At 40.0% G+C, this 14,113-nt stretch overlaps 1 protein-coding gene across 1 annotated transcript; it reads left to right on the top strand.

Moving 5' to 3' along the window:
• Positions 1-498: 498 nt before the first annotated feature.
• On the top strand, positions 499-14,112 carry LOC145457664 (uncharacterized). Its single transcript, XM_080335888.1, has 9 exons — positions 499-1,605; positions 4,975-5,327; positions 6,493-6,636; positions 6,699-6,870; positions 6,927-7,023; positions 10,211-10,376; positions 12,749-12,962; positions 13,039-13,181; positions 13,298-14,112. Exons 1-9 carry the CDS (start codon positions 1,468-1,470, stop codon positions 13,431-13,433), a joined length of 1,563 nt encoding a protein of 520 aa, XP_080192014.1. The 5' UTR covers positions 499-1,467; the 3' UTR covers positions 13,434-14,112.
• Position 14,113: the final 1 nt, after the last annotated feature.

Below are 14,113 nucleotides of genomic sequence, written 5' to 3'. Positions count from 1 at the left end.
GTAATTCTTCCTATTTACCCAGACTCGCAACCGGCACATGTGCCCGCCAGCGACCAGGTCGTCCGGGTAAGCCAATGGAATTAGAACCACACCTCTGGTCTGGTATCCCGCGATGGCATCACGAATTAGTATAATCGTTCGTAACCCTGTCACGGATGTATGTTGTATGTCTCCCTTACCCGGAGGTGGTTTGCGTTGTTACTCAAGTAGAGATATAACACCGAAAATTTCCACTCGAGTACTAATAGAATTATTTTCACGAACATATCAAAACTAAAATTTGGATAAATCTACTTTATGTAAACTTGCGAAGATTCAAGAATGGTTAATGGGGGCATAACCCGTTTCCCAGCCAGGGCGCGTTTTATACGTCAAATAAACGTGCTTTGACTTCCGTAAGATCGAAGCCTGACGTGGGAATAGTCTTTTCGCATGCGTATTCAATACGTGAAGGCTAACACGCGCTTACATCTCCTGTCGCAACATCATTGCTTGGCCCATTCGAAAATCAGAGTAGATCGCATTCACGGCTAATGCCAATGCGAGAACTTTCTGGTGTAGGCGTATAGGCCGTATGTCGCGGAAGGCTTTTCGAATTGTTAAATGAGTTTTTGTGGGGGAGAAGGCTACTAATTGCTTTTATACCCGTTATAAGCTGTCGCAACAACGAGCCAGAATCGCCACATTCGATAAATTTACATCGTATGGACCAGCACTGTAGTAACGCGATGCAATTAGAGCTATGGCATGAGAGAATGGTTCTTCGCACCAACTACAACTAGTAAATGCATTATTTCGCAGTGTAGCGTAATTACGTCACTTTGACAGTTATTGAGTGGGTACTGTGGAGGGAAGGTTATCACGTTGATGGATATGTTATTGCCTCGGGTAAGAAAGCTTCGCCTGCAGGGATACTTTTTGTCATGCTCTTTGAATGCATATTGCATGTACTGTACAGGGTGCGATCTATTTGGAGCGGATGCCCGATATAGCATTTTGTAAGCGCCATTGCAGCAATGGGCTTTCGTACTAATATGTATAAATAGGTGGTGCTGTTGACCTGCTTATCCACCTTGTCAAGTTAGTAACCTTGAAAAGGCGACAGAAGTAGACGGAAAAGTAGTAGAATTACACCAGTATAACACGATAATAGATTTATCAATGATACGTATTTGCGTGTCATGGGATAGTATCAGTAAGGTCACGTATCACTTCATAACAGCCTCCTTGCCAAAGCACTTCATGAATTAACTCGTGGTATAGGTCGGTAGGAAGGCTATGTGAATAACTCGCGACCAGCTTCGTATAATCGATTTCAATTTAGCAAGTTGTGGACATTGGACAAGCATCGCCCGAATATTATGGCAGGACAATGGACATAGCTGCGGTCTATTTTGTCTGTGCGATTAATATTATATCTTCTGTGAACCAAGAGCCTTATTAACATTCTAGAAAACTGCCCCGTCCATGCAGATGTACATTAGATTCTCGTCTTCCAAAAGGAGGAAATCTCACTGCGTCACGATACTGAGTGTTATATTTATTTTATTGTTCTCGTACTCGACACTCAAAAAGCAAAACCGTCGACAACCCAGGGAAACGAAGGTGAGTTGTTGAAATTATGACAACGGACCTAAAGCCTACGAGTCTCCTTTTCCACGGTGAACTATGGCTGTTTAGTAGGCCTATCTACGAATAACGTCCAGTCCATCCATATATGCCGCTTGTCACACGATTGGATGAATTAGCTTTCACTTTCAAATAAACCAGTGGTTCCCAACCTTTTTCATCTCGTGACCCCCTTGGCCGAGATTTGAGCCAAAATACCCCCTTGGGAGAAATCAGCCCGATGATTAAAAAATGTCATTTTTACCGCCTGTTTAACACCTGTTGACTGAAGAATAAGACGGCGGTACCGAGTGTTTGTTTCTAGCAGGGCTGTAGCAACACTTTGTAAACCTCAAAAAAAGCAAAGGTCCCAATCAAACAAATTCTGGAAGGCTTAACTCAACAGACCCCATACTTTCATTATACATAAAATTCACTGCAACATAAACACACGCACACACACATCCTTCACGCAGCGAACACCGTTGGGTACCACGTGATTCGTAGATGTGACTGTGGTAGTTAACGGCGACTTATCCAATAATCATTTGTGTTTTCGGCTTACCATGCACCAATCGCTAATATAACTGCTGTGAAAAATCAGTATGCATAAATTTACTGGTCTCGCGATTTTTTTTCTCAAGTTTGCGTATGCATTTGGCAATGATATTGGTACTTTCATACATAGCAGGGTTGACCAGACTCGAGTCCGACTGAGTCTCCATTTTCTGATGACTCGACTTGACTCGAGTCATTTTCTCAAAATACGGAATAACTCGACTCGACTCGAGACAATCTGTGTATTGACTCGACTTGGACTCGAGACTAAAAGACGGCCAATACGACATTTCATTGTAATTTCGAAGAACAGTAAAGTGACCACCTGTCGGAATTCCGGCTATTGGTTCTGGTACTTGAAAATGCGGCGACAAGAAACTGCTCAAAGTGGGGAAAATTAGTATATCATGAATCCAAACCATTCAATATCACCAAAAAGAGTTATAAAAAGTGGGTTTTTAACAAGACTTCAATTGGAAACTGCTGAGGAGTCAACACAATGACTTGGAATCGGACTCGACCCTCTGCTCGGTGACTTGGACTTGACTCAATGGTGAATTGAAAATGACTCGACTTGACTGGAGTCAAAAATATGAAAGTGAGATTGACTTGTGACTCGGAGCCTCGTGACTTGGTTACAGCCCTGATATATAACATACACGTGATCAAATTTCCTGCTGGAGCTCATTGCAATTTAGGATACCCATTCCGTTTCGGAAACATTGCACCAAGTTTAACATGTCTTTTTTCGATCGGGTAGCTGTTCACTAAAAATATAGCAAGGCTTGAATCGATGACGTTGGAATATTTTGTCACTGTCTGAAAATGTTGACTTGAAAATATAAGATAGGGGGAATTTGTATGTGAAAAAGTGATTTCATATAGCATTTGAACATACTTCCAACAGAAAAAAACAGCCATAAGGAGCATTCGTTCGGAAATAACTGATTGACTACATGACAGTTCGGACATGAACAATTTATGAAATCCGTTTCCGTTCTACATTGGAATTCCTCTTAAACTAAACATTTTTTACAGCCAGACTGTTCAGAGTCAAGTGTGCCTGTTTGATGCTGGTGTGATCAGACTAGATGACCTTCACGGTCTTATCGATCATTCCTATCTAGTACCTAATACTGTGCAATGTGCATGCATATTTTCTGTACCACCATCACTGCCGTTTGTTATGTATTTTGGTCGGATGAAAATAAAGACTCTCTCTCTCTCTCTCTCTCTCTCTCTCTCTCCTCCCTAAAAATTGCAAAATTCCCCCCAAGGGGGAATTTCTTTCCGGTTGGGAACCACTGAAATAAACTGACTTGCTATTCAGCCGGATTGTAATGACTCGACACGATTCGCAATTTTTCGCTGACTCGAGTCAATTTGTTATTTGTATATTGACTCGTCTTGTACTCGAGTCATTGCGCATGACTCGACAGATTTTATATGACTTATTGGCCAGAAACAGCCTTTTGTCTGTTTGAGCAAACATGTTTAGAGTGAGAAAAACATTATAAATAAGTAGGCCTATATTATATATCCAAGGATATCGATATCACCCATGAGTTTCACAGATGAGTTGAACCTGACTGGAACTCCAACTTAAGTCTTAATACTAACCTATGACTCGGAGTTGACTCGGTGGTGAATTGACTTGTGACTCCGAACCTTGTGACTTAAGTCACAACCCTACTATTCAGTCCCGTTATGTAGCAAGTTGACTATAATGCAACGTAAAAGGATGTTTGAAGGGCTAAATTTCCGCAATATTGGTTGTAGCAGTTCAGTTCGGTTTATTAGCAATTTTTATCAGTTCAATTCACCACAAAAATTGCGATAGATATGAAGGTGTCGAAACGACTTGGAGTAGTCTTTGGAATCAGACACCCACCTTGTCCTAGGCCCTAGGCGAGTAAAGAGGAGGCATGCACACTGAATGAAAAATAAAAGAAGATAAGTATAGAAAAAGCAAGCGGAAAAAATGGGGTGGCATGTCACCGAAGGCGAGATCGATAGGTCAGGTCGTGGTCCGGTAATCTTGAGGGCGGACTAGTATTTATTTAGTAAATATTGCTTGTATTTTGACTTGCATGTGGACATGCTCGTCAACTGTCGGATGGCCGGTGGGATACTGTTCCACACGTCAGGTCTGGCATATTTGATATGGCGATGATCTTTACGGTCGATCATATGATATTTGGACGACGTGGACGCGCGTGTCTTGTACTTGTGCGCTTTTGATTCCGAGGTAAAGAAGTCATTAAGTTTTCGGGGCAGTGGCCGCAGTGGAACTGATACATAATCTTGGCGATTTCTAGTTTCCGCATATCTTCTATGTTTAGGACACCGAATCTCTTCAGCAGCGACTTGTTGGATGGTCAACCAGGCCCCTTTGGGGCCCTAGCTCTGATACGGAGTACGTTATGTTGTACTTTTGCAGTGGCTTGAGTGCAGTTTTACTGGCAGCCCCCCCCCCTCAACAGAGGATGCCATATTGTAACTCCGATTGGATTAAGGATTTAAAGAGTATCAGAAGAAACCAGACTGGCATGAAACGTCTAAGGCTGTAGAACAGGCCACACTTCGGTGAAAATTTAGTGTCTAGAGACTGAATATAGCTCTTCCAGGACATGTCCGAGTCGAAGTATTGACATTTTCCGTGTAGGAAGCGGGATGGTCAGCGATGTTAACGGTTAGGTACGCGTCTACTTGCACGATAGCGATGGTGTATACATTGCATACAGAAATGATTGCATCAATTACGGTATGATGCTGTTTTATGTTGATACATCTTCTACTTGTTTACAGGGCGAGTGGACTTACGGAAATAGCAACACGATCAATGTATCAAAGCGAAGCTCCACAGATTACATCCCATGTGATTTGGCGTGGCGAAGTTCCAAATTTAGTGAATCATATTATGAAGAACCCGCGTATGATAATAAATACTTTCGCCGACCGCAATTTTTCGCGGCCTACGCAACCGCGAAGCCGGTGTACTCGAATACTTTAATCAAGTTGGATCCGGACAAATTTCTGTTGCCGGTTTTAGTGAACGGACCAAACAACCAGATTACGGGACTGCGAGAGGCGGCATTTGTTGCGATACAACTCAATAGGACTTTGGTTATTCCGAAGTTTTTCAAGCATTTCACAGACAAGTAGGTCGGTTATATTTTTTTTAGTTGTGGGTGTGATGTTAGGGTTACCATACGTCCTCTTTTAAGAGGATTTGTCCCCTTTTTTGACTTTTTTGGAAGTGTCCTCGAGGACGCCCTCATGTCAAATTTTTTGAGAATTTGTCCTATTTTTGGAAAATTCTGGTTAAATATAGGTTAAAATTCGACTGAGATATAGGAAATCAGTGTTGAAGTAACGTTCCGGCGGGTATTTCGGGAGTTGAGCCGGGAAAGATTTACCATTTTTCCGGATTTTACTCCAGTATTGTAAGTCTGAAAATTTTGCAAAAGTGTCCTCTTTTCACAGTTCCAAAATATGATAACCCTATGTGATGTAGAAGCATATTTTTGTATTATAAATGAAAATAAATCCAGTGACGACTACAATACGTCGACACCTCGATACAAAGCTATTTTAACGCCGCTAAATAGTTATTCGTTGCTATAGATTCCTCGATCCTTTTTGGACAAACAGAATATAAACAGAACATATTTTCGCTTCGATAATTTAATTGTTTGTATTATACCTTCATACAAGGCGACATTGCCAAAAGTTCAAGTTCAAGTTTATTCATAAAATTTCATCACTTCAAAACATCACAAGACTGCAATACAATGAATGATAGGAAGATGCCGAAACGACTAGGAGTAGTCTTTGAGATCAGACACCCACCTGGGCCTAGGCGATGTAAAGAGGAAACATGGACACTGAATGAAAGTAAAAGAAGATAATATAAAATGGCGATAAAGCGATAAAATCAGGTGGCAAGTGACGGAAGGCGAGATCGATATGTCAGTCGTGGTCCGGTAAATGGTGAGGGCTGACTAGTATTCACTCAGTAGAAATTGCTTGTATTTCGACTTGAATGTGGACAACTGGACATGTTCGACGACTGTCGGATCTAGCTGGTGAGATGCTGTTCCACACTTCAGGTCTGGCATATTTGATAGAGCGATGATCTTATTTGTCTACCATATGATAGTTGGACGACGTGGACGCGCGTGTGTCGTACTTGTGCACTTTTGATACCGAGGTAAAAAAGTCATTGAAGTTTTCGGGGCAATGGAACTGATAGGCCTACATAAACTTTGCAAAATCCTTCTATAGACATACAATTTTTTAAACGTATGATTTTTACTCTTACAGTCAAGCAAACGGTTTTCAGTATTCGTTCATATATCCCGGACATCGCTTCGAGGTCGATGCGTTGTGCAACTTTATATCTTGCATTACTTTGGAGCAATTTCAGGCCGCATGCGGTCGCCGAATCGATTCAATGCTATATCTTAGGTGAGTGTGTTCGGCGATCGATATCAATTCCCCATTCCTGCCAAACCACACTATTCAAACAGAAATTATAGCGATCACGACGTGCATAAATTCGAATCCTATTCTGGAATGAAGTTTGGGTCCGACGAAAATCCACCATATCCGACGAAGTTGGTGCCAAAGCATGACATCCCGAATGATCAGAGATTCAGGACGTTTTCTCCCGATTCGATCCAAAAGATTTTCCGCACGAAGGTAAAACTCGCAGACGGCAACCTAACGAGGAATAGATTCTGTTATTCTACTTGCAGGATCGATGCGTGTTATATCCTTACCCTCTGTACAACCTACATGTTCCGCTTCAAAGTATCAAGTCAGCAAGCGGAATCATCACTGAGCCTATTATTAGTGAGTGGGAGACATGAATTCGACACAGTGGCATTAAATATTGTTGCCGAATAGATCAGTTTTCGTAAATTTACTTATTCATCTATTTACTGATTTATTCATCATCATCGTACATAAGACGCAACTTATAATTTGTCCTGATCCCTTTGCCTATACGACCACTATAAATATATGCGCATTGCGCACAGGTATCCCAAGACCTTTCGCAATATATTTTTTTACGATATTTCCAAGACTCACTCCACTCACGTAGATGCATCTTCACCACTAATTTGGTGGTGGCAATTTATGGTGCGTTGGAAAATTATGTAAATCCTGTTTTGAATGTATTGGTTCTCCATGGTGGATCTTTGACTATCAAACTTTGCCGCGCTGTTTCGTCCTTACATTACAAAAATATACGATAAAGATTTGTAGCTTCTATTTCATGTATTATGGCTTCTAATAATTCCACGCCGCTGCTTAAACGCTCTAAACTTGCCACGAGATCTTCGACATATGATACCTCCGGTGCTAACAGTTTCCAATATCACATTTAGAACGTGCCTGCCTCCGCCTCGTGAAGGTGTCACAGTCAAATGGCCGTATAACGTGTATTTGATGATCGCCAGTTTATAAATGTTATTAAAGCTAGATGTTATTTGATTTCACAAATACAATCCAATTACCGACATATATCAGTTGTCACGTACTGCTGCTACAGGTCGGGTCGTATATAGCTTATGGCTCTTCAAAAATGACTTTTTTTCTCAAATCGTACTGGCTACTTGATAAAATTGTTAGGTTACCTAATTTAAGCCTACACACAAAATTTGGTTCAATTCCAGCAAGTAACCGCTTTGCTACAGGAGAAGAAAGTTTCTAATTATTATATAAAAATAAATAATAAAAAATTTGAAAATTTTCTGTTCACCCCATGAAAGTGTTAGGCTGTCTATAGAAACGATCCTCACCAAATTTGGTTCAATTCCAACCAGTGGATGCGGAGTTATTGCCGTCGAAAAATTTGGATTCGAATAAAATAGTATTTACGGTGAGCACAACTATAATAAATAAACAAAGAATCGGTCACCGTAAATACTATTTTATTCAAATCCAAATTTTTCGATGGCAATATCTCCGCTTCCCCTGGTTGGAATTGAACCAAATTTGGTGAGCATCGTTTCTATAGACAGCCTAACACTTTCATGGGGTGAACAGAAAATTTTCAAATTTTTTATTGTTTATTTTTATATAGTAAATATAAACTTTCTTCTCCTGTAGCAAAGCGGTTACTGGCTGGAATTGAACCAAATTTTGTGTGTAGGCCTAAATTAGGTAAGCTAACAATTTTATCAAGTAGCCAGTACGATTTAAGAAAAAAAGTCATTTTTGAAGAGCCCTACCAGTTACGTGGTCGTCGACATCGTGTCTGTCTGTGTGACACTCCCACAATGATAATGATGCGGTATCGCTAGGAATGTCCATTGTCCATGTCCAATTTAGTGATAGCCATATGAAGCGAGCTAACAGGGTCGGTATGTTCATTCTTGTTATTGCTACAGGAATATTATCATGCCCAATACAACGAATATTCGATGTTTCTTCTGCGGTTATCCTATATACATGTATACAATACACTGTAAATTCATGAGTGGGGAAATAGGTGTATTTATCAGATTTCCACAATAGCGTGGGGTGTAAATCATGTTAACAGCACTTTCAAGTACCAAATTATGCACCTACACCAATGTGATATATCTCCATTAGGATTGGTGTGTTCAACTCATTTTCGCCTGTTTGGAAGGGGTGCAAACGTACAATTTGACCACTGAGCTATATAAACACACTTGATTTGACACACCACAGGAGGTACAGAAAATATGCATGCACGCACAGTATTAGGTACTAGATAGGAATGATCGATAAGACCATAAAGGTCATCTAGTCTGATCACACCAGCATCAAACAGGCACATGGCACAGGATTTGACACACCACACTCCTAGCGATAAGAGTGTGTATTCACACCCAAAGGGTCGAAAAGGGTGGTACACGAAAACAGAACTTAACTCGGAATTATATCTCGGTCATAAAGCCTATACGATACGTGCAGTCGTGCATGCATAATTAGGATCAAACTGTTGTACTAGATTCATACCGCGGAATCAGTCTGAGGTAGGTTCTGATTTCGTGTGGTATTCATGGTGTTTGTCGGACTACTATGCTGGTCATTTACCCCTGTCCAATTTTCTTCATTTTTATTCCGTAGTTGCCGACTTGTAGCACGGCCCACTTCTAGGCTTTTATAAGACACCGCTTACACGGATGAGATGGTTTGGAGAAGCCTAGTAGATAGACTTGGAACACTTAGGTAGGAATTCTGGAGCTCACGCCGGTATATCAGGGGTATTACAAGGGTGAAAATACCAGAGGTGGTCAAAGTAGTCAAGAAAGCTACTCAAGTAGAAGTAGAAGTAGCGATGCAAAACTCTACTCAAGTACGAGTAGAAGTAGTCCTTTTAACAGCAACCTAAACTACTTGAAGTAGAAGTAGAATTAACTGACTTTAAATCTACTCAAGTAAGTAAGTAGTTTTGAAAACGTTCGTAAATCATTCGCATAGACTGTCAAAAGCTGCAAATTGAGATATGCGAAAGGTGCAGAGCTTGATTCATATTGATGCATGGATTGCGAAATGGTAGTTTCAACGCCATGATGGGCCATATTTACTGTGATGAAATATTTCGTATGGGCGCCAATGCGGTGTGAACGGAACCTGCACGCAACCCGCTACCTAAATGTAGTAACCAATACGTTCGTGAAATCATAGTAGTCGAAGCGCGACGAAAATTCCGGGCTTACTCAACTTTTATGAAAATACTCAGTGAAAACAGCCCCGAAATTCCTCTGGCTATCTTTCTGATTGGAGGATTGATCTACTTCTTCTTGACAAAATGAAAGTGGCGAAAAGTAAGTAAGTAGATCAGAAAATATTACGAAGTAGAAGTAGAAGTAGCGGGAAATTAGATCTACTTGAGTAAGTACCCAAGTAGCTGAAAACTACTTAAATACTTAAAAAAGTAGAAGTACTTCGTAACTGACCACCTCTGGAAAATACACTATGTTTTCACTAAGAGCGTACAGGCCACTTCTACATCTACTGCAATACCACATATATATGTGCCTGTGCCATATTTTGATTACAGGTGTAAATAACTCTCATGATGGGGATCTCTATCTTTCATTGAATTATTACTCGCGTATACCTGACTATATCTCATCAATGGTGAAACAGTTCATCGAAACTGTTATGGGCGGTCGTCCATACTTGAGCATTCACTGGAGATACAATCGAGACGATTTTATGAAAAGGTGAGTTAGTGCTTGTAATATGCGAAAATAGCAGAGATGGGCATGGATTTGGATTGAAAAATGGATTTTAAGATTTTGCCCAGATTATGTATTATAGTGTTTTTTCAAACTGGCTTTGGATTAAATTAACAATTTCCATGCGGCTTATGAGAAAAAGTTCCATCACTACTATAGTTTCCATATTTTGGGAATCTCAAAATAGGACACTTTTTTTTTTAAACAGACTTACAATACCGGAGTATATCTCAGTTGGATCTTAACATACATTTAACCAAAATTTTCAAAAAAGAGGACAAATTATCAAAAAGGAGGACATTTCGGTGTCATCCGAGGACACTTTCAAAAATGTCAAAAAAGAGGACATGGAGGGCGTATTGTAACCCTAGTCACTACCGGAAATGGACTTTGGACATGACACGAAATGAATTCTGGATTCGGTTTGACTAGGATGTGAATATTCCGTTCGAAACAAAATTTGCATTATAAAAAAACATTCATGTTTCTTGAAGATATATGATCGAATTTTATATTCAAATTGGGATAAACCCGAATATTTTCGGCTGACACTCGTCATGAAAATAGGCGTTGTTGTTTTCATATTCATGGTCTTCCGACATCAATTGTCACTTTACAACAGGCCGATATTATTTTCTGTGATTCCTGAATTGCCCGACAAAGCACCGCTAACTATTCGGGTCTTGTATGATAGACTACCGATTACGCAAATAAGATGGCGAGGCGAGCCCATACAGATAAACCTCCAACATAATAGATAAGGATTCCGGAGTACGAGTACGGTCTGTTTTTGCATTCAACATACAGTGCATTTATTTGCTTGATTGAACTCTTGATCTATATTCGACTTTGACAGAAGTTGGTAACTCTCGATGTTTATTTTCTGTAGGTCTACTTTTTTGTGGTATTCATAGTGTTTGTCGAGTGTCGACTACTACGGTCATTTACACCCAGAGGTGGTCAAAGTAGTCAAAAAAGCTACTCAAGTAGAAGTAGAAGTAGCGACGAAAAAATCTACTCAAGTACGAGTAGAAGTACCTCTTCCATAAGCCGCCTAAAACTACTTGAAGTAGAAGTAGAATTGACTGACTTCAAATCTACTCAAGTAAGTAAGTAGTTTTGAAAACAGTCTTAATTCGTTCAATTGGACTGTCAAAAGCTGTAAATTGAGCTATGCGGTAGGTGCAGAGAGCTTGATTCGAATAGATGCATCCCAGGAGGTATCAATTTTCGACAGAATAAGCATTCTTTCGTATCATGGGATGCAAATTATGGTATTGATATGAAAATGCGATACTAACCCTTTGTTTACTAGAAGACTCCGTTTTAGAAAATACCATGGCATGGCGCCCTGCCCCATATTATAAGGCTTCAACTTTAGGCGAAGAGCAATACGGAGAAGTTGTATCGGATACGGTTTCAACACTTTGCGCGATTAGTAGGCTATACGTTAATAACAAATATTGTGGATCGTAAAATTTATATTTAGTGTAGCTTTAATTTTGGAAAATAGAGGCATTATACTACACTTGCTTTTATGCTTCAATATGTATGTTCTGCAGACAAAAGAACTGAAAGTAATTAGAAATCAAAGTATGATACTCGGAATTGAAAGTGAAATACAAATACTACTTCTAAAAAGCGGAAAATATATTTCATGTATTTTGTCCATAAAGCTTCAGAGGTGATCTGCTAAAACTGGTGTAACGTTCAATTTCTTGATGAGCAGGGCACGTCATGGGTTGCTAGATTACGATAGGATAGGTAATTGCTAGATTGCGAAACGGTAGTTTCAAACGTTATGGTGGACCATATTTACTGTGATGAACTATTTGATATGGGCGGCAATGCGGTGTGATCGGAACCAATGCCATCCCGTACCTAAGTTATATTCACTGATACTTTCGTGAAAACATATTTGTCACTCCATAACTACTGTGCGCGAGGCGCAACAAAATTTATGGGCTTTATTTGACTTTTATGAATATCAAATGTTGGTACTCCATGAAAACAGCTCCGAAATTCCTCAGGCTATCTTTCGTATTTGGGGATTAAACTACTTCTACTTGACAAACTGAAAATAGCGAAAAGTAAGTAAGTAGATCACAAACTATTATGAAGTAGAAGTAGAAGTAGAGAAAATCAGATCTACTTGAGTAAGTACCAGAAGTAGAGGGAAACTACTTGAGTACTTCCAAAAAGTAGAAGTACTTCGCTACTGACCACCTCTGTTTACACCGGGCCGGTATTCTTCATTTTCCCCCGTAACTGCCGACGTATAGCACGGCCCACTTCTAGGCTTTTTTGTAAGACACCGCTTACGCGAATGAGGGGGCGAGGAGATTTCTGTACTGCAGGTGCGGAGACGACGAGAGCCGCGACAGCCTGAAGAAAAGTCTTTGCGAAAACGCATTACTTATTCAGCCTCAAGATATCGCCGGAGCTATAAGGGAGCACATAGTGAAACTGCGAACAATCACTAATATGGATATCGAAGATATTTATATTGCTGCTCCAAGCAGTGAAGAAAACATCGTTAAGGAAGTTAGCCAGATATTGCAGCGACGTCACGTAAGCCCATCTATATCTGCGTGTAGGCATTTTGCTGTTTTGGTTGTAATTCCAGATTCATTCTATTTAAAAGCAGGGATGGGTGTCATATTCTTCTAGAGATCTCGAGAATTTTCTAAACATGCGATATCATTCATGTCATGTTATCGAACGCCACTTTAACGATATTATCTCCACGACGGAAATGGAAATATGCACGAAAGCTACTGGATTCCTTGGGTATGTTAGTTCAGTAGGTCCAATGCACATTGCACATAGGCCTATATGATATGGTATCTTTGCTGATTCGCGCGGTCGTTTTACAACTAATGTATATTAATATCTTATATCAACAGGTCCGTCCGTTCGTCCTGGACCACCAATGTCTTTTTGGCTCGCGAATTCCGTTCAAAGTTCGGTCGGCCATATTTCGATGGAGATATTTTCGCAATGTCAGTGGAATCTTTTCATAAGAGAACAATAAAATCCTGATTCATAGACCTCTATTATCTATGTTTATCAAGCAGACCGTGTTTCTCGTGCTAGTCATACCGCTCTGCAACCTTATTTTCATTTATAATGTTTTCATTAATGCCACGCAATGTTTTTCAATAATACAAATCTAAACCACCAATACTAGTCAGCACTCGAGATCACCGGACCGCTATCAGACGTGTCGACTTCAACTCCAAGGTGGGCGTCCGATTGAAAGACTACTACAACAACTCGTTTCTACTCCGTCCTCTATTTTTATACTAGCGCAATCTTGTGGTGTTTTTAAAAGATAAAATTATGAACTGAACTGAACCAATGCGTTTCGAATTTTTACATTCTTTCTCGTTGTATCATATGCGGTTTTGGAAATTATTAAATTTATGAACCATATAGGATGGCGATAACAGATCTGAAGATAGGGAAATAGATTACGTTTTGAGACTATCGATGAAATGTGGATTTCATCTATTACTCGTAAAAACCTCTTTCCTTGCCATTTTTCTGCGTCCTGATGCTGTGCGCACGACTCGATTCACCATGTTTTCTTGATCACGATCTACAAGCCAAGATGGATGTTTGCTTGATAGACTCAATTGATTCGTTCGACACTCTTTCCTATTTTATTGGTATTGCAATGCAGTGGTATTTCGAAATAATAAAGACATTCACTAACAAAT

The sequence above is a fragment of the Botryllus schlosseri genome, chromosome 15 (genome assembly GCF_051294905.1).
Source record: "Botryllus schlosseri isolate E-star chromosome 15, Bs_hap1, whole genome shotgun sequence".
Lineage (NCBI taxonomy): Eukaryota > Metazoa > Chordata > Ascidiacea > Stolidobranchia > Styelidae > Botryllus > Botryllus schlosseri.
The sequence above is the reverse complement of the archived record's forward strand: the minus strand, read 5'-3'. Positions and strand labels throughout refer to the sequence as shown.

Coding starts and splice junctions, on each gene's coding strand:
- LOC145457664 (XM_080335888.1), top strand. CDS start 1,468: ATGCAGATGTACATTAGATTCTCGTCTTCCAAAAGGAGGAAATCTCAC. Junction 7,024..10,210: donor CATCACTGAGCCTATTATTA/GTGAGTGGGAGA, acceptor TTTTGATTACAG/GTGTAAATAACTCTCATGAT. Junction 12,963..13,038: donor AGATATTGCAGCGACGTCAC/GTAAGCCCATCT, acceptor ATTTAAAAGCAG/GGATGGGTGTCATATTCTTC.